A 21,168-nucleotide genomic window follows, 5' to 3' on the forward strand; every position below is an offset into this window, starting at 1 on the left:
AAAGCAAAGCTCCTCCAAAGCTACTGGATCTCCATCCTCCCTGGCACTGCAACTGTGCTGGGCTCTAAGAGGCTGCCTTCTCTCCGTGACCACTGGCACCAAAACGGATGCCTCGGAAGTACTCGTCATTCCCCACTGTCCTCCTTCGTGGCCATAGAGATAGCTGTGTGACCTCAACAGGGAGGAGGAAGAGGGAGGAAACTGTAGCACGTGCCCCGGCAGCTACCAACCTCCTAGACCTTATTATTTTTTAATAGAACTAATGAGCCACTGTAGACAGTGTTCTTGCTGATCCGTTTTAAGTGTAGAATGTTTAAATTTTATGCATAATTGAGGCAATATTACTCAAGTAAATGTTATTTTTAAGTAAGTTTATTATTTTTGAGCACAGTCTTTATTTTTAAGCCTAATTGTTTCTGAAAGCAAACATTCCTATAGATAGCTTAACTGTTGGACTAGAAGGTTATATATAATCAAAGCACAGTATTTCCCGAGAAGCAGAATATCCTAGTCATAAGACAAATATATGACAGGGAAGAGACAACTCTTAGAAACCACCCTTGTAGGTCCAAACCTGTAGACTAAAAATGAAGCATCAAAGCAACCTGTGAGAGATTCTACAACATAGTTTTCACAGTATTTGAATAGATATGTTAAAATTAAAAATGCATTGTGCTGTTAAGATTCTTTTTATTTTTACAGCGGGAATACATAATTGATTATCTTAAAAGTTTCCTTACTCTCATTTACTGAATTATTTGAAAGCAACGATGTGTCATGACAGATGATTTTCACCCTTTCATGTTTCCCCTTTAGCCTTCTAGCCAATGAATTCTAAAATGTTGGTAATTAAATTGATTGAACTGTACTGGTTAATAAGAATTAAAGCCCCCAAGAACAGGCGAACTATGATTTTTTTCATTGTTCACACAAATTAATATATTCAGAAGAAGAGATTGATGGATAAGATAAATTTCTGCTGCAAACCTTGCTTTCAGGAAATAGGTGAAAACCTTTCCAGAAATCTATAATTATTCATAGTGTTATGTTTCCCTTTGATATATGCTTGAGGCTCATTAGCATTCTTTTCAAAAGCTAGTGATTAATTTTATAATGCTATTAGGGATGCATATGTATGGGATAAATTATATTTTAGAAATAAGATAATGTTAAATACTGAATTAAAATAGTGGTTGCATTACAGGAAAGTCGTAGACATATGGGATTAGGCATAAACACGCAGCTTTAATGCAGGGCTTCTCACCCTTGAAGCTGTCAACATTGTGAGCTGAATAATTCTTTGCTGTTTGGGGGCTATCCTGTGCAATGTAGGATGTTTAGCAGCATCTCTGGCCTCTACTCACTAAATACTAATAGCATCCCCCTGACAGTTGCGACAACCAGAAATGTCTCCAGGCATTGCTGCACGTCCCCTGGGGATGGGGCAGTGGGTAGCTTGGGGAACTGAATGGACCCTAATTGAGAAACACAGCTTTTTTTTTTTTTTTTATCAGTATTTTTTTAGAGGTCTTACCGGTGACATAGGGCAAGGAAAACAAATACATTTTGGAATAGAAGAAATAAAATTGCTTCAGTTTGTAGAGGCAATGATATTCTAGGAAAAAAAGAATCCCAAGGAATCTAGAAAGCAAATACAAGAAGTAATAGCGGGCTTAGGAAAGTTACAGTGTATGAGACTCCTAAACAAAAGTCAATTATATTTCTCTTCACTCGCAGCAAACAAATGAAAATAAAAATAAAAAAGCTGTTCCATTCGTGATAGTGTCAAAAATCGTACAAACAATAACAAAATGCTGAGAGATCAACAAATAAATGAATATATATGCCACATACATATGTCAATTCTTCCCAAATTGAACTATAGATCCAACTCAATTTCAACAGGATATACATATATGTATCTATATGGAGAAACACAGCTTTAATAGTAGTACATTTTGGTGAGGTTCTAGTTTTTAGGGTGGAAGATTCACAAGTATCCATTTTATTATGCTTTATAATCTACTTATAAGTTACATACATTCTCTTGAAGGTATACGTGTTTTATCATCAAACATATTAAAGCTGCTGAAAATATGCTTTTAAAACGAGGCTTACTGGAAATGAACTTGGAGATAAATTCTGTTTGATTTCATCATGGGGATTCATGGGGAATGTGGAACTTTATTTTCCATTTTTTAACCACAGTGTACTAGCATGTTTTCTTTTGTGCCATTTTGATGAGTATTTTGACAGGATGTTTATTTTGAATCTTCAGCCTTTGAGTCATTTACTCATGCAACCTGTGCAACAGGCTCTTTGCTAAAAATTGCTTGAGTTTTTAGGCCACAGCTAAACAATTTTAGTCTAATATTAAAAGCACACATATAAAAGTTGAGGGACTTCAAAAATTATGTATGCAGAAAATAAAGTACAACATTATCTGGTTAATACCATAAGAATAGCTTAGGAAAGAAAGAAAATCCTTCTGAAACAAGCTTAAATGACAAGTAATTTATGCCAAAGATTTAGAGGAACTCACAGAAAGTCATGAAACTGGTTTGAGTGGGACAGTGGTGGACTCCCCCCCATTTTCTCATTCATCATTTCTCTCTGTTGCGAGGACGAGGAGGACAGTGTCTTTTTCACTCTGGTTTGCTCTCTCCTGGTGCTCCTCTTCCTCTTCCTCTCATCTTCCTCTCTCTCTCCTTCCTTCCCTCCCTCCCTACCTTCCTCTCTCTCCCTCTCCCTCTCCCTCCCTCCCTCCCTCCCTCATTCTCTGAAGCTTGACTTCTCTTATCATTCTATTATGTGGACTTGGACAGTCATGTCAACCTCTGTATGTGTATGACTCCCCCACACAGCTGCTTTTAAGTAACTTACTTTGTGGCTCAATTTTGAATTCCCAAAAGAAGAAATTTGGATGGCTCAGCTTAGGTTAGTGCCCACATTTGGTCCAATCAGCTGTGACCAAATAGAGACTACATGTTTTCACATGGGACCTAGGCTTTCCCATTCTGTGTCCTGCGGGTGCATTGGGCACTATTAGAAGGACGTGTCGTCAGGGAAGAAATGATGCATGTATACGCTGCACATAACATCAACTCACAAATACCCTGTGAAGATTTTGTTTCCTCTTTACGAGGGAGACAGAAAGAGAACTGCTAGATATATGGAAGATAGATCTAGTTTATATCAATTCAAGAGTAGGTAGAATTAAACTTTCCTTATCTTCACTGGAATTAAATTCTTCAACTAGTTGTCTCCTTAAAGTTGCTCATTTCCTCCCATCTTCCTCGTGTGCAAGTGTAATGTGTAAATGTGAACACGCCATTGTTAAACCTCTTCAGAATCTAATATTCCATTTTGATAACACTAGTTATGAAACTAGTTTTAACCTAGAAACTAGTGTTTAACCTAGAGATAACAATAAGCTTCTGGAGAAGATTCGGAACGGAAGTGATAATAAATAATTCTTTAGCAATTTTACATGGGAATGGGTATCCTGGGATGATGCATTAACTACTCCTACTCAACAAGTATCTGATATTATCTGTGAATTGTTTCTAATCAAAATATGAGTCTGGGAATTTTTAAGTTGATCATAAAGGAGTAGAATCACAAACACAGTCACGTCCTAAAAAGCATGTAACAGACGCACATCAAAGGATGGTCCCCACAGATCTGTACTGTAGGAAATTGGTGGTGACGTTTAGCCCTACCCATGTAATATCATCCACACATAAAGAACAGTGAAGAGGGCCAGGCACGGCGGCTTATGCCTGTAATCCCAGCACTTTGGGAGGCCGAGGCAGGCAGATTGCCTGAGCTGAGGAGTTTGAGACCAGCCTGAGCAACACAGTGAAACCCCGTCTCTACTAAAATATAAAAATCAGCAGGATGTGGTGGTGTGTGCCTGTAGTACCAGCTACTTGGGAGGCTGAGGCATGAGAATTGCTTGAACTCGTGAGGCAGAGGTTGCAATGAAGCAAGATCGCACCACTGCACCACAGCCTGGGTGACAGAGCGAGACTCTGTCTCCAAAACAAAACAAACAAACAAACAGAACAGTGTTGAGGCCAGGTGTGGTGCTTATGCCTATAGTCCCAGCTACTTATGAGGCTATGGCTGGAGGATTGCTTGAGCCCAGGAGTTCAAGGCCAGCCTGAGCAACATAGTGAGACCCATCTCTTAAAAAAAAATTAAAAATTAAAACAGTGAGGGACTCTGAAATCTGACTATAAGGCAAACATTAGTGTCCTCAAAAAGAATAATCTATAGATGAGACAGTTACTAACTCTACCACATGGGATTTGGAACAGATCTATGATAAACAAGTTTAATGCTAGAAAGTCTTGGTAGAGGAAGGCTCTCAAGAGTATACTCCTTTTAAAATGTGTGTACATGCAATCAACTTGATTCTTCAAAGTAGTAACATTAATTTTCAATTCATCATGGCATTATACTTTTTTCTTTAAAAATTTTTAATAACCTTTTAGTTAATATTTTCATTTTCTCTCAAATTTTAACACAGAATTATTTCTATTGAAATATGTAAGCACAAAATAAAGTACGATATTTTGGTTAATATCCTAAGAATAGTTTAGTAAAGAAACAGAACCCCTCCAAAACCGGGAACATTCTCTATTAAATTTCAATGAAGCATCTCTGTTACAGCTCAAAGGAGTTATCATGAGTAATTTGGAGTTTCCTGATTTTTAACATTTGACTTCCCAAGAAGCGTGTAAAACCTGGAGGTTAGCCACATCACTTTATCTTGATTAGTATGACCAACTGGGACCTGATTTTCACATCATCAGTTAGCATATTTGTAGCTTAACATTTCTAGTTCTGAACCTTAGCCTTGTTTGTTGTTTACGATTTAATTAGGACTGCCTGGATAGCATGAAAGTATTTTATAAAGCAACAATAGAAAGAAGGATATACTCTTGATTTATCACTTTTTGGTTTTGGCATCAAAAAAGATTATTTTGAGTTACTAATAATGCCTATGAATCATCAGTTAAACAAGTAGACGGTGGGGCCGAAAGTAGGAGGATCTGCAGAGATCTGGGCTCATCACCAGCAGCTGTGCGCAGCCATTAGGCCATGGTCCTGACGTGTCACATTGTGATGTATGCATCTCTCGGTTGACATCCGGAGATCTCTGGGCAATGGGTCAGGGGCTGCACACAGAGAAACTGACACATATTTTTTTTTCCTGTTAGAAAAGAAATCTATAAAAGCAAAAAATGGTTAATCATACTTAATATACTTTCAAAGCTGTCTTAAAAATATATTTAATTAAATGAAGCCAGATTTAAAGATATTTTCTGATCTCAGAAGTCTATAATATTTAAAGGAAAAACTTTATATAAATGTAGTACCAGGTTCTGGCAAGGATACAGAATGACTTAGACTAACAGATATTGCTGGTGGGAATGCAAACTGGTACAGACGCTTTGGGTAAACAGTTTGGCAGTTGCTTATAAAGTTAAACATATATTTACCATATGACTCAGCAATCTCACTCCTAGGTATTTACCCAAGTGAAATGAAAACTACATTCTCGCAAAAATGTATGCATGAGTGTTTGCGGCAGCTTTATTTGTCATCACCAGTAAGTGGAAACTACCCAAATGTTTCTCAACTGGAGAATGGATAAGCAAACTGTGGTGCCTTCCATACAATGAAATATCACTCAACAGCAAAGAGAAACAAACCACTGTTCCACACTACAGCATGAATGTGTCTCACGTGCATTATGTGTAGTGCATTCCATACCATGAAATATCACTCAACAGCAAAGAGAAACCACTGTTCCACATGACAGCATGAATGGGTCTCACATGCGTTATGTGTGGTGCATTCCATACCATGAAATATCACTCAACAGCAAAGAGAAACCACTGTTCCACATGACAGCATGAATGGGTCTCACATGCATTATGTGTGGTGCATTCCATACCATGAAATATCACCCAACAGCAAAGGGAAACCACTGTTCCACATGACAGCATGAATGGGTCTCACGTGCGTTATGTGTGGTGCATTCCATACCATGAAATATCACTCAACAGCAAAGAGAAACCACTGTTCCACATGACAGCATGAATGGGTCTCACATGTGTTATGTGTGGTGCATTCCATACCATGAAATATCACTGAGCAGCAAAGGGAAACAAACCACTGTTCTACACAATAGCATGAATGGGTCTCACATGCGCTATTTGTGGTGCATTCCACACCATGGAACATCACTCAATAGCAAAGAGAAACCACTGTTCCACATGACAGCATGAATGGGTCTCACGTGCATTATGCTAAGTGACAGGCAGGATTCAGAGGGCTGCATACTCTATGACTCAATTTGTATGACATTCTTACAAAAGGAAAACTATAGGCACACACACACAAAATCCTGCTGTGTAGTTGCCAAGGGCTGGGGTTTGAAGAGGAAGTCACTGCAAAAGAAGCCTGGGGACGATGACACTGTTCTGCATTCTTTTTGCGGTGATGGTCACACGACTCTCTTTCAAAATCCTTATATGCCCAAAAGGGTGAATTTTACTACAAGTAAATTGTACCTTAATATAAATGGAAAATAATTTTCTTAAAACCTGTGGTTTTCTAATGGTAATTGGATTTAAAACCTGTCACTAACCTACATATTAGTTTTGAACATATTAACTATTTGGTAATGCGAAGCCTTTGTTGGCTCTGAATAGTCTAGCACAGAATTTTAGAAAAGGCTTCCTGTGAGCTGGTGATTCCCATGGAGAAAAGGAAACCAGTAACAAGACAAACAGGCTGGTTTTCAGCATTCTTTTGCATGTGGATGCTAAGCTTGAATAACCCCCGTGAATATTGATGAGCGGCTCTCATAAATTACTCCATGTTTCTTATGCATAGCTCTTGCTGTCATTTTAACATAATAACTCTTTAATATATAGGATCCCTGTTTTCTGGGTCATAAAAATAACTATAGAAAAAAATCTGAAGTGTTTCTGTTAGTGCTCATAAAATTGTGGCATTCTATACATTTTTAAAAAATATGTGACATTGTAAAAAAAGCCTAAAATTATTTTAGAAGTAGAAATTAAAGTCATCTTTTCTATAAAAATTTGTCAAATTTTTAATGTAAATGGAAAGAATTTGATTTATTTATTATATATTGTCTGTATTTGCATAAATGTAATGCATGAAAAATTACTCTGCCCTTTTATCTAAATGTTCAGGCCTGTATTGCATGTCTTTGCTAATTGCAATTCTAACACAACAATATGAAATAAACTCAAATTTAGGTTATGCACATAAATGCAGTAAGTGGCATATTATATACTTTTTAATCATTAAATATGTTTTGTAGTCAGACAGCATTATATTTTAACCATCGCTTCCTAATACGTATTACATAAAGACCCAATAGGATGAAAATTATTTCTATAACCAACGAACAGATATATTCTAAAAATGCATGTAAATATAAATTCTCTTAAGTAAAATATTGAATAAACTGAGGGACATGTTAGACATGACTCTCTCTCTCTCTCTCTATATATATATATATACAGCTATTAATAAAGATAAAAGCATATGTCTTCAGAGATAGATGGAGCATCAATATTTAGATAGAAAAACAGGTAATTTGCAATGGGGAAGTGATAGTCCATGAACCATATACAAAAATATATATTTTTTCAGATGTATCATAGTTTCAGTGGATTTTCTTATACCACATACAGGAATTTACTGTGTCCTAAAATAGAGAAAATGAAGCATGCCATGTGAGAGTGTTGTAACATAGCTATCTTGGCACTGGGCACACAGGTATTCAATAAATGGGAATTACTAGCATTACATATTGCTTGATCTCTACACACAGCTCTGCTGGGGCCCTGGGCAGACTGTGAAGCCATTTACTGTCTTTCCTGCTCTCGGCCTTCACTTGGGGTTCCCTGATACAGCAGTAAGGACTCCATTTTCTGTTCTCTCAGCTCTTTGGTGCCCCTCCTGTCTGAGCAGCAGGACTGGAGCAGATCCTGATCATTTTAAAGATGACACTACTGTGCTCCGAATGTTTGTGTACCCCCAAATTTATGTGTTGAAATCCTAACCCCCAGGGTGATGGTATTAGGAGGTGAGAGATTTGGCAGTGACTGGGTTAGGAAAGCAGCAAAACCCTCATGAATGGGATTAGTCCCCTTAGAAGAAGAAGTCAGAGAGAGACCCTCATGTTTTCCACCACATGAGGACACAGTGAGGAGGCACCCTCTGTGAACCAGAAAGTCGACCTTCACTAGACACCGAATCTGCCAATGCCTTGATCTTGGACTTCACAGCCTCCAGAACTCTGAGGGATACATTTCTGTTGTGTATGGTGTTTTGTGGTAGCAGCCCAAATGGACTAACACAGTATTTTAGTATGCCTGAATTTGAATCAGTCACTTGAGGTCTTTTATCCCTAATTTTACATAGCACAGCATCTGGTATATATTAGATATTCAGTAAAGCTTTGTCAAAGGAATGATACTTTTCCTTTGTAAAATAATTTTAGGCATCATTAAGTAGCTGCAGAGGCTCTGGCTGGAGGGTTACACACGACCATCATCTCTGAAGTCAAACTTTCTAGCTAAATTGCAAAATAACATGGTACTTTTAGAGCAGTGTAGATGGGGTGTGGGATGGAGAGGTACAAAGAGATCATCCCCAGTGGACTCTTCAGATTGACTCAGTGCTGCCTTGGGGCTGGGGCTGCAGGGGACCTGTGTGACAACAGATGAGGACTCCAAGAACTCATAAACAGTCTAATGCAAATGGCAACTGGCCATGGGGCCGAGTTTCAGACATAGTGTCCCACGCCAGGAGATGAGGGCCAGTCAGTGTCACAGAGGGTTCGAGGAGTTTCTAGGCAGAATAAGAAAGCAGGGGAAGGCTTGACAAGGTGCATGCTGACGTGGAATCTGAGGCCAGCACCAGGGTCACCTTCATTCTGTTCCTCCCAGAGACAAGAGAAGGTGCTTCCCTCAGTGCTGACCAGTTCATTGCTATTGGAAAGCATGGCCAGGTAAAGTGACCTGGGTCTCTGTTATGGGTTGAATTGCATCCCCCAGAAAGATATGTAGAAGACGTAATCCCCAGAACTGCAGATTGTGACCTTACTTGAAAATGGGGATTTTACAGATGTAATTAGTTAAGATCATACTGTAGTGGGGGGCCGGATCTTCATCCAACTTGAGTAGTGTCCTGATAAGAAGAGAAAATAGAGGTGTAGGGAGAAGACGCCATGGGACAACAGAGGCAGAGATGAGAGTGCTGCAGTTACAAGCCGAGAAACCCCAGAGATGAATGGGCACCACCAGAAGAGGCAAGGAAGGATGCTTCCCTGCATGTCCCAGAGGAAGTTTGGCCCTGCTGACACCTTGGTTTTGGACTTCTGACCTCCAGAACGGAGGATAAGTTTCTGCTGTTTTAAGTCATCCAGATTAGGGTACTTTGTTATGGCAGACCTAGGGAACTAATCCCGTATCTAAGGACAAATGCTCTGTTTATCTACTGAGGAACACTGGCGGCTGTGTCTGTGGGGCCGGCCACACCTCCGTGCAGATTTGGGTCTCTCCATACCTGCCAGGGTAACTACCCATTTTAGATATTCAGATTCTGCCATACCCAAGTTCCTCCTCTGGGATCTGCAACTCTTTTTTGGATGTTACTATTCCAGGATGGCTGGAGGCAGAGAAACATGTGCCCGCCACTTGTAAGACAAAGAAACTGCTCTACCCTCAGAGAAAATCTGCTTGGGTGCTCTCTTCCCCTCAGAGATTCTCTCCCAACCTCATAACATCTCTTTTCATCCTCCTGCCACAAGGAAGCTAGATGCATTGTTTACATTTTCCTAAGAGTTAAGCATTAAGTTCATAGTGTAAATTACTCTCCTTCCTTTCTGATATGCTGAAATGTATCCTTCTGCATACAGTCTTATGTGTGCCTGTGGTAATGAAGACTCTGACAATGAAGTGTGCCCCTGGAATACATCGTCTTCGTTAATAATAAATACCTGAAGACACAATAGCTTAGTTCATTAAATATATGCATATAGGTCTGTTATTTTTAAGGGAATAGACCTTTAGCAGAAATTTATTTAAATACCCTTGCATTGAATGGACTGTATGCTCCTTTTGAGAGGTTTGTAAATGCATTTGAAGCAGTAATGCATAAAGGCTTGACATTGGATCCTACCACATGAAGCCTAAAACAATTGGTCACATTCAGCTCTTCAAATATACTTTTGGCATTAACAATAGTCTGAGTGATTTAGTTAACCATTCAAGGTTGCATGTCAGTAAAGCTTGAATAATCATTGCTTAAATTAAGAACTGTCAGATACCTGTAATCCCAGCACTTTGGAAGGCCGAGGCGAGTGGATCACCTGAGGTCAGGAGTTCGAGACCAGCCTGGCCAACATGGTAAAAACCCCTCTCTACTAAAAGTACAAAAATTAGCTGGGCATGGTGGCACACGCCTGTAATCCCAGCTACTCAGGAGGCTGAGGCAAGGGAATCACTTAAACCTGGGAGGTGGAGGTTGCTGTGAGCCGAGATTACACCACTGTACTCTAGCCTGGGCAACAGAGTGAGACTCTGTCTCAAAAATAAAATAAAATAAAATATAAATTAAAAAAAACACTATCAGATAAAGATGAAGAAGAGATCAAACCCAGATTAAATAATAAAGGGAAGGAATTAAGAAGTAAAAGCAAGTGAAAGGTTCACAGGATGAAAAATGTATAGAAAGCATAATGAGGCCAACGTCTTATTGAGGAGAGCTGTGATACTGAACAAGACTGACCCTTATATTGATTGCAAACTGTATTAAAATTACTCAGAAAAGAAATCTGCATATGGTGTACCTATCTCACCGCCCAGATGGTAAGTGGTGCCGCCAGGATTTCAGTACAGATCTGAGTTGAGAAGCCGTGGTCTTGTCACTATATGCAAAACCTCTTCTGCCATATGCATAGGAAAAGGCATTTCCCCTGGCTTTTTCTTTTCTTTTCTTTTTTTTAGTTTTCTTTGTTTTAGGGAACAAAATAATACCTTGGGGACCTTCTCTCCACCAAACTAACATAAATATTTAGCTTTCCTAAATGTCAATTGGGACAAATGGTGAACCATGAATATTTCCACTGGTAGGTGACTGACAGCCCAGGCAGGGCCTTGACGCAGAGGCTGACCAGACTGTCCTTGAACTCCTAGGAGCTGAGGTGACGTACATGAACATGACCGCTTACAACAAGGGCCGGCTGCAGTCCTCCTTCTGGATCGTGGACAAACAGCACGTGTATATCGGCAGTGCCGGTTTGGACTGGCAGTCCCTGGGACAGGTAAGCTTTCTACGTTATATAAACTCAATGTTTTGTCACCCTCAAAGCGACCACCTTCATAAAGCACGCTACTGCAGATAAGGATCCTAAAACCTACAGTATTTATTATTCTTAACTGTGTAGTTTTAAGAGGCTCATCTTCCTTTTATGTGAAAGGATAAACCTTTCCTTGTCAGGATCATCTTACAAAAAAAAGTAAAAACTGTTATTGCTTCAATGCTTTTGTAATTCATAGGCTGCTCCTAGATTCCTGAGAGCAGGTTGCTATGTAATTTACATCACCCAGACCTATATTTTCAGGATGATATTACATCATCTATGAGACAGGGGGAAACACAAAAATTCAGTAGAGAGTAATATGTCTTAGGATAGTAATCATTTGGGTTATTTCTTTAATCTCAAGATGAAGATGTTATCTTTCTCTTAACAAATGATTAACTTCAAATATGTTGAAAATACATTTTCACACACTTAGGATTTTTATGCATTGATTTGTGTCAGAGGCAATCCACAGAGGATTACAAAATCACCATCTTTCCATTAGTCATCCAGCGACAGGAGGTTCCTAGTCATTGGATGCTTAGGAAGACTAGCCAACCTTCTCAGAACATCTTTTTAAATCAACACTCCAACATACTCCCCTCCTCTTCCTCTCCACACCTACACACAGATATTGTCTCCTCCCCAGCCCATTATTTCCCCGCAGCTCTCAAAATTTGGGATCACGCTATTATACTTAATCATCTATCTTAAATTAGTGTTCCTTTCTTTTATGCTCAACTATGTGGAATTTTTCTTGGTCTACTTCAGTGTGACATAAAGCATTGCTTAGCAGGACCTATGCATTAGAACAGATTTTAATTTACCAAAGTTGAGGCTAACAATTACAAGAAGAATTATACATTTTCCAAGAGTTAAACCTATGTTATCAGCTTTATAGTTTGTGAAGTTTTCCAGTGAAATCAATGATTATTGTTATCAATTATTACCTTACATCTATGGTAAGTGGAAGAAATAATTAACAACAATAACAGTTTCAATGAATTGAGGCTTTCTCTATGCTGGGCATTTTTCTAAGCATGTAAAGAGTATAACCTCATTCCATTTTCACAGTAATTCTTTCTTGGAAATACTCCTCTTATAACTTTATCTTGCAAAGGAAGAAGCTGAAACATAGGTAAATAACTTACCCAAGGACACTTTTCAGGAAGTGGCAAAGCTGGAACTCAAACCCAAGCCATATAGCTCTAAACGCCTCACTCTTATTTCACTAATCTTTTAAAATAAATACATTTAGGAAAAAATTATTTTCTTTATCTTCCTGGGGTGCTAAGTTACAGATTTTTTCTCTCACCCTTTTCTTTAACAAAATCTAACAATGCAATTAATCAAGAAACTTTTTACTCACTGGAATCTTTCCAATTGCAATCCATAATGATATGGTGGTCATAGGATGCCAACTACTCTTGCTCAATACTTGAGCTCTGCAAACTCACTAATCTCTGGGTTGAACTAGGAAAACTAGGAAGTCAGTATGTGTTTGCTTCTATAGACATACATCAAAGATATTTCATCTTTAGTTCCAGACCACTGCAATAAAGCAAGTCACACAAATTTTTTTGGATTCCCAGTGCATATAAAAGTCTAAGTGTGCAGTAGCACTATGTAAAAACAAATGTGCATACCTTAATTTAAGAATACTTTATTGCTAGAAAATAACAATCATCTGAGCCTTCAGATGTAGATGTAAGATTTTTGCTGGTGGAGGGTTTTGCCTCAATGTTGATGGCTGCTCACTGATCAGGGTGGTGATTGCTAAAGGCTAGGGTGGCTATAGCAATCTCTTAAAATAAGACAGCAATGGAGTTGGCCACATCAATTGACTTCCTTTCATGAAAGATGTCTCTGTAGCACGTGGTGCTGTTTAAAAGCATTTTATCCACAATAAAACTTCTTTCAAAATTGGAGTCAATCCTCTCAATCCCTTCCACTGCTTTATCAACTAAGTTTATGTAATATTCTAAATCCTTTTTATTTCAACAATGTTCACAGCATATTCACTAGGAATAGATTTCATCTCAACCACTTTCCCTTGCTCATTCATAAGAAGCAACTCCTCATACATTCAAGTTTTATCCTGAGATTGCAGCAATTCAGCCACATCTTTAGGCTCCCCTTCTAATTCTAGTTCTCTTGTTATTTCCATCACATCTGCAGTGACTTCCTGCACTGAAGTCTTAAACCCCTCAGAGTCATCCATGAGGGTTAGAATCTACTCCTTCCAAACTCCCATTAATGTTGATATGTTGACCTTCTCCCATGAATCCCAAATGTTCTTTTTTTGAGATGGAGTTTTGGAGTTCTGCTCTTGTCGCCCAGGCTAGAGTGCAGTGGCAGCTCACTGCAACCTCCACCTCCCAGGTTCAAGTGATTCTCCTACCTCAGCCTCCCAAGTAGCTGGGATTACAGGCATGTACCACCACGCCCAGCTAATTTTTGTATTTTTTAGTAGAGATGGGGTTTCACCATGTTGTCCAGGCTGGTCTCAAACTCCTGACTTTAGGTGATTCACCCACTTCAGCTTCCCAAAGTGCTGGGATTACAAGTGTGAGCCACCGTGCCTGGCCAACAAATGTTCTTAATGGTACCTAGAATGGCGAAGCCTTCCCAGAAGATTTTCAATTTAATTTGCCCAGATCTATCAGAGGAATAACTGTCTATGGTAGCTATATAGCCTTCCAAAAGACTTGAAAGTAGAAATTACTCCTTGATCCCTGGGCTGCAGAATGAATGTTGTGTTATCAGACATGTAGACTACATTCATCTCCTTGCCCATCTTCGTCAGAGCTATTGGGTGACCAGGTACATTGTCAATGAGCAGTAATATTTTGAAAGGAATCTTTCTTTCTGAGCAGTAGGTCTCAACAGCAGGCTTAAAATATTCAGTAAGCAATGCTGTATTCAGCAGTACTATCATCCCAGCTTTGTTCCATTTATAGAGCACAGGCAGAGTTGATTTAGCATAATTCTTAAGGGTCCCACAATTTTTATGATAGTAGATGTGTATTGGCTTCAACTTAAAATCACCAGCCTCATCAGCACCTAACAGAGTCAGCATGTCCTATGAAACTTTGAAGCTAAGCATTGAATTCTCTCCTTTCTAGCTATGAAAGTGTGTGGGGGTCTGACCCACAGACCCTAACCCAGCGATGGATGAGAGACATACGCTGACATAGATATTTTGCCTGTCAGTTTGGCTGAGGGTCCAGGCCACTCACAGACACCGAGGAAGGTGCTGTAAAGAAGGTGCTGTAAACAGTCGTGGCCCTGAACAGCCAGCGAAGCTCGCATTTATTCAGTATAGATTAAATGACAAAGGTCTTGAGTAAACACCACTAGAGGGTAATTGACATTGCTGATTTCCCAAGTAGAGAGCAATTATGCACCTGAGGTTGATCAAAGGTTGGTCTTAGGACCACATGAGTAAACAAGCTATTTAGATAAAATACTCTACATTCCTTTGTATCTGTGCCCCAAGCTATTAACTCAAGTTAAGGATTAGGCTGCTTTTAGCCATAACTCTATCCTGAAACTTTTGCAAAACCTTCCAGCCTTCCAAGGTTTGTGTCTCTATTCTATAACTTCATCTTAAAATTTTTCCCACCAGCCTGACTGAACTCCCACATCTCCCCCTTTTCTGTTTTTTGCATTGGGTTCTGTTGACTGAAGCATACAGCTGTGTGCAGCAACAGGTCTGTCGGGCAAGGTGGTCATTGCTGTTATTCTGACTTTGCATCCTAGAATTAGCAAATAACATAAGACAATCATGAGTATAATTAGCAACATTCTTTTCCAATCAAGGAGTGACCTGCAGCATTACTTGGCACTTCAGTTTGATGTGTGCTGTTACTAAGGAACCCCGCTGGGGGTATGTTAACCCCTTCCAGCCAAGCAGTCATGTTGTTAGAAGCTGGGAAGGGAGTGTCTGCCCAGATAATGGGCAGATTTTCAGATAAATCTGAAAAAAAGGCAGATTTAGAAGATAAGCTTAATAGAGTGTAGCAGGTACAGGTAGCAGGTAAAGTGAGAGAATTTAAAAAGATTAATAAAGCATAGTAAGGAACAATTATCTGGAGTGAATGGTGTCTGTGTCCAGAGCAGGATTCGCTCAGTCTTCTGACTTGTCTTCTTCAGCATTCTGTCCAGGGCCTGTGTTGTCCAAGGAAGGTGCATTGTCTGGGGCTGTGGGTCCTGTAGGGTTATTTTCTTCATTTCTGGTACCGGGTTAGGTCCTAGCCATGCCATGCTATGGTTTGATGCGTCGTGCTAGAATCCAAAGAGGACCCGAGGGGGTGTGGAGACAAGCATACCTTCTTCCCCATGTTAATAATTCATTTGGACCACACCATACATTACTGTTCACATCTTTCCATAAAACTGCAGGTTTTATGTCTTGAGAGGTTTTAGCAAAGTGCATATCTACAGCTGATTGAAATGTGTCATCTAAATTTTAAAAATTAAGGGTAAATAAGGCTTGTGCCAATAGTGTTGCAGGGTCTTTACCCATATTCCCCCCTTTTTGTTTTTTGAGCATATTTTTAAGAGTTGAATGGGCATGTTTTACTATGGCTTGTCCTTGGGGGTTATACGGGATGCCTGTGGAATGTTGGATATTCCACATGTGACAAAATTGTTGGAATTGTGAGTTGGCATAAGCTGAACCATTATCAGTTTTAATTTTTGTGGGCCATCATATAAATGCAAAAGTTAAAAGAAGATGTATAGGCTGGGCATGGTGGCTCACACCTGTAATCCCAGCACTTTGGGAGGCTGAGGTGGGCAGATCACGAGGTCAGGAGATCAAGACCATTCTGGTTAACACAGTGAAACCCCGTCTCTACTAAAAATACACACACACACAAAAAATTGGCCAGGCATGGTGGCAGGCACATGTAGTCCCAGCTACTCCGGAGGCTGAGTCAGGAGAATGGCGTGAACCTGGGAGGCAGAGCTTGTAGTGAGCCAGGGTCTCACCACTGCACTCCAGCCCGGGCAACAGAGCAAGACTCCATCTCAAAAAAAAAAAAAAAAAAAAAAGTGTTTAATGACATATCGAGTGGACTCTCAAGGAAGAGCATGTGCACTAATTAGATGAGTGTTGGTATCAATGGCTAAATGTACACATCTTAGTTTTCCAAATTCAGGGATGTAACATCTGTTTGCCATAACTAATTAGGTTCTAATCCTCTAGGGTTAACACCTGTTGACGGAGGGGACGTGCCTGTGAGCTGGCAATCTGGGCATTGTAGGATAATTTGTTTAGCCAGTCTCTGGGTAAGTTGAAATTGTTTAGATAAGTTTCTCCAGTGTTGGTGGAAAAATGGATGCAATTGCATGGCTTAGTCTAGCAGTGATATCATAACCTGAAGGTCTGCTTGATTATTGCCATAAGCCAATGGGCCAGGCAGTGAGCTGTGGGCTCGAATGTGTGTAATAAAAATAGGATGTGTACGTTGATCTAGCAATTGCTGAAGTTGAAGAAAAAGAGCACACAGGGTGGGCTCCAGAGTGGACTTAATTAGGGCTCTCTCAAGGTTCTGAAATAAATAAACAGAGTAAGCAGAATCACTAACTATATTGATGGGCTAAGTGGAAAAATTCTCCAGAGCCAGTATCAGGGCCCCAGTCTCAGTTCTCTGAGTGCTAGTAGGCCCAGATAGAGTGATGGAATTATGTGGTCTCCACCAAACTGCTGCTTTTCCATATTTACCTGAACCATCAGTAAACAGTGTTAAAGCATTAGGTATGGGAGAGTGAACTATTTTTGTAGGCAAGATCCCAGGAGTACGAGATAAGAAATGAAGGAGTTTATCAGCAGGAAGGACATGCTCTATTTGTCCTGTATAATCAGAGAGAGCTATTTGCAGATCAATAGATGCTGGCAATACTGCTTTGAATTGCTTTTTACTTAAAGGAATCCTGAAAATATCAGGATCATAACCTAGCAACTGACAACATTGTCTGCGACCTGAATGGATGACTTTACTAAGTAACTGGATATAGGGAGAGAGTGTTTTAGTCCCGGTATGTGAGCAAAAAAAACCCATTCTAGAAAGCGCAGTGCTGGGGGGTCATCTGTCCTACTAACCCTCCAGGGGAGTGTTTGGTGGGAAAAATAAATAACTGGATGGAATAATGGGTGTCTATGCAATCTAGTTGCCTCTGAGAGATGGCTTGTTCTATTTTCTCAATTTCCCTTTTTGCTGCAGGGGTTAACTCTCTGGGAGAATCCAGGACTGTATTGCCCTTTAAGATAGAAAACAGGTTTTGCAGCTTATAAGTCGGAATGCCTAAAGTGGGGCAGAGCCAGTTGATATTGCCTGGTAATTTCTGATAATCATTTAAAGTGTGTAAGTTGCTAGTATTTAACCTTTTGAGGTCTTACTGACCGGGAAGTTAGTATGTACCCAAGATATTTCCAAAGAGAGGACATTTGTGCTTTTTCAGGTGCAATAATTAAACCTTTTAGCTGTATTCTTTATGACAGAGGTATGTAAATTTAAAAGCATTAGTTCCGTCGGGGCTGCTAGTAAAATATCATCCATAAAATGAATAACCTTACAATCAGGAAATTCTTTTCTACTGGGGAGCAAAGCTTGATTTACATGATACTGACACATGGTAGGACTGTTTAGCATTCCTTGAGGAAGCACTTTCCAATGAAATCAACAAGCTGGCCTTTCATTATTGTAAACGCAAATTTTTTTCTGTCCTGTTCTGCTAGGGGAATCATATAAAAACAGTCTTTTAAGTCAATAACAATTATAGGCCAATTGTGAGGAATCGCCACGGCGGAAGGGAGCCCCTGCTGAAGGGGTTTCATAGGTTGCAAATTGGCATTAATGGCACGTAAGTCCTACAAAAGTCTCCATTTACCAGACTGTTTGGGAATGACAAAAATGGGCGAATTCCAAGGACTATTTGATGGTTCTACATGTCCAGCTTTTAATTGCCCTTTTTCTAATTCATGGGCTTTCTGTAATTTCTCTCCCTTCAAAGGCAACTGTTCTACCCAAATCAGATCTTGAAAGAGCCACATCAGGGGTAGGAGACAGATAACAGTGGCCATTATCAGAAAGAGGTTTTTTAAATGTTTAAATTTTACTCAAATCTTAGCATAGAATTACAATCTGGGATGTCGCTTGTACATAAGGAGCACACGAAATTTTGCCACAGGCTGGAGAGCTGGAGAGCTGAGCAGGCAGGCCCCAGGGCAGCAGCCACTTTGCACCTGCTTAGGCGCTGTGCTTTGTCTGTGCTGCTTCTTTCTGTACTGCTCCTTCCCCTACCCTGCTGCCTGGCGGCTGCTGCCTGCATGTGCCTCCTGCCCATCCCCAGCAGGCTAGCTTCTGCATGCTGGGCCTGGCTCCTCATTGTGTTGCTGCTATGCAGGTCGAGTTCCTGGGAGCATTTGTTGGCTCCAGGTCTGCAAGCCTCCCTGCTGCTGAGCCTTTCCTTCTGCCCACCGCTCGCGTGGTCGCGCAGCTCTGGTCTTTAATGTTTTTTCGTATTTTTAAATAAGCGTTAAAAGAAATGGGTTTATACATCTGATTGTCTTGTTGATCTTGCATTACTGGGCAGGCAAAGAGCTCCCCTTTTAATGCTGCTTGCTTAAGACAGGGTCTCATCGCTGTAGCATATCCCCTGTCCTTTTTCCTATCTACTGGAGGAGGCGGCTTAGGCAAAACCTCCGTTTCCCCTTTTTTATTTTGGCCTGGTGATATCTGGGCTGAGGGAAGAGGTGGTAAAGCAGGTGATGGTTCTTCCTCCTTCTCCTTTTTAGGCTCTTCTGTGTATAATGGAGCCAGGGCTGCCCTAACTAAGGCCCATAGCATGAAGATGATACTGGGACCTTGCCCTTGCACGCGATGTTTAAGATTTCTCCCCACTTGTTCCAGAGCTTTACGTCTAGCGTGCCTTCTTCAGGGAACCATGGGTTTTGGGATACAACAGTTTGCGTTAGGTCCCTTAATTGAGCCTGCCAAACTGAGGCTCCACTAGCTTTAAGCAGCTGTTTCAATACTTCTATATACTGTTTCTGTTAAGCTGATAACTGTTGTCCTGTGATGAAACCCTAGCCTGAATAATCCCCTGTGAACTTGGAAATCCTGAGCAGGCACCAATGACTTACTGACTGTGCAGTTCCTTTTTCACCTTCATTTTCGGGGGGTCCATCGTGATCCTTTTGTAGCGTTACTCATGCAGGGCGCCACTTGTGGGGGTCTGTCCTACAGACCTCAGCTGCATGACAGATGAGACAGGTACTCAGACACTGATATTCAGTGAAAGAGCAGGCCAGGGGGTGGCCGGCACCAGCAGCCGAAGAGAGTTTTGCAGCCCCTCCAAGCTGGCAATGCTTGTATTTAGTTAGTACAGATTTAATTGGCAAAGGCTTTGAGTCAACCCCTGTGGGTAATTAACCTGGCTGCCCCCACCCTGGAGAGGGCCATCCTGCCCACAAATGATCAAAGATTGGTCTTAGGACCACATGAGTAAATAAGCTATTTAGATAGAATACTTTACATTCCTTTGTATCTGCACCCCAAGCTACTAACTCAAGGTAAGGATTAGGCTGCTTTTAGCCATAACCCTATCCTGAAACTTTTGCAAAACCTTCCGGCCTTCCAAGAAGGTTTGTGTGTATATCCTATAACTTCATCTTAAAATTTTTCCCACGAGCCTGACTGAACTCCCACAAAAGTCCTAGATGGCATCTTCTTCTAATAGAAGGTTGTTTTGTCTACATTGAAAATCTGTTGTTTAGTGTATCCAGCTTCATCGATGATCCCAGCTAGGTCTCCTGGATAACTACTGCAGCTTCTCTATCATCACTTTCTGCTTCACCTGGCACTTCTATGTTACAGAACGGTTTCGTACCTTAAACTTCATGAACCAACCTCAGCTAGCTTCCAGTGTCTCTTTTGCAACTTTTTCACCTCTCTCAGCCTTCACAGAGTATAAGAGGGTAAGGGCCTCGCTCTGAGTTAGACTTTGGCTTACGGGAATATTGTGGTTTTCACACGCATCCGTATGAAGAGACCACCAAACAGGCTTTGTGTGAGCAATAAAAGCTTTTAATCACCTGGATGCAGGCAGGCTGAGTCCAAAAAGAGAGTCAGCAAAGGGAGATAGGGGTGGGGCCATTTTATAAGATTTGGGTAGGTAAAGGAAAATTACAGTCAAAGGGGGATTGTTCCCTGGCGGGCAGGAGTGGGGGTCACAAGGTGCTCAGTTGGGGAGGTTTTTGAGCCAGAATGAGCCAGGAAAAGGACTTTCACAAGGTAATTCATCACTTAAGGCAAGGACAGGCCATTTTCACTTCTTTTGTGGTGTAATGTCATCAGTTAAGACAAGGACCGGCCATTTTCACTTCTTCTGTGGTGGAATGTCATCAGTTAAGGCGGGGCAGGGCATTTTCACTTCTTTTGTGATTCTTCAGTTACTTCAGGCCATCTGGGCATATACGTGCAAGTCACAGGGGATGCGATGGCTTGGCTTGGGCTCAGAGGCCTGACAGTGGTTAGATCTATCTAGACCGCTCAAACTTTCTCATGTCAGCAAGAAGGCTGTTTTGCTTTCTTAACATTTGTGTATTCACTGGAGTGGCACTTTTAATTTTCTTCAAGAACTTTTCCTTTGTATTTACAAGTTGGCAAACTGTTTGTCTTATCTTGGCTTTCTACATGCCTTTCTCACTGAGGTTCATCATTAAGAGCTTTTGATTT

General features: G+C 40.5%; 1 protein-coding gene across 6 annotated transcripts in view; it reads left to right on the forward strand.

Annotated features, from left to right (window-relative positions):
• The window catches only part of PLD5 (phospholipase D family member 5), a 447,689-nt gene that overhangs the window by 299,347 nt on the left and 127,174 nt on the right, over nucleotides 1–21,168 (forward strand). For all 6 annotated transcript variants that reach the window (XM_054660981.2, XM_063790086.1, XM_514306.9 and 3 more), the window contains one exon: nucleotides 11,256–11,383. In XM_054660981.2, the coding sequence (XP_054516956.1) occupies nucleotides 11,256–11,383 (128 nt within the window). The remainder of the gene's footprint in view (nucleotides 1–11,255; nucleotides 11,384–21,168) is intronic.

Source organism: Pan troglodytes, chromosome 1 (genome assembly GCF_028858775.2).
Source record: "Pan troglodytes isolate AG18354 chromosome 1, NHGRI_mPanTro3-v2.0_pri, whole genome shotgun sequence".
NCBI classification, from domain to species: Eukaryota; Metazoa; Chordata; class Mammalia; order Primates; family Hominidae; genus Pan; species Pan troglodytes.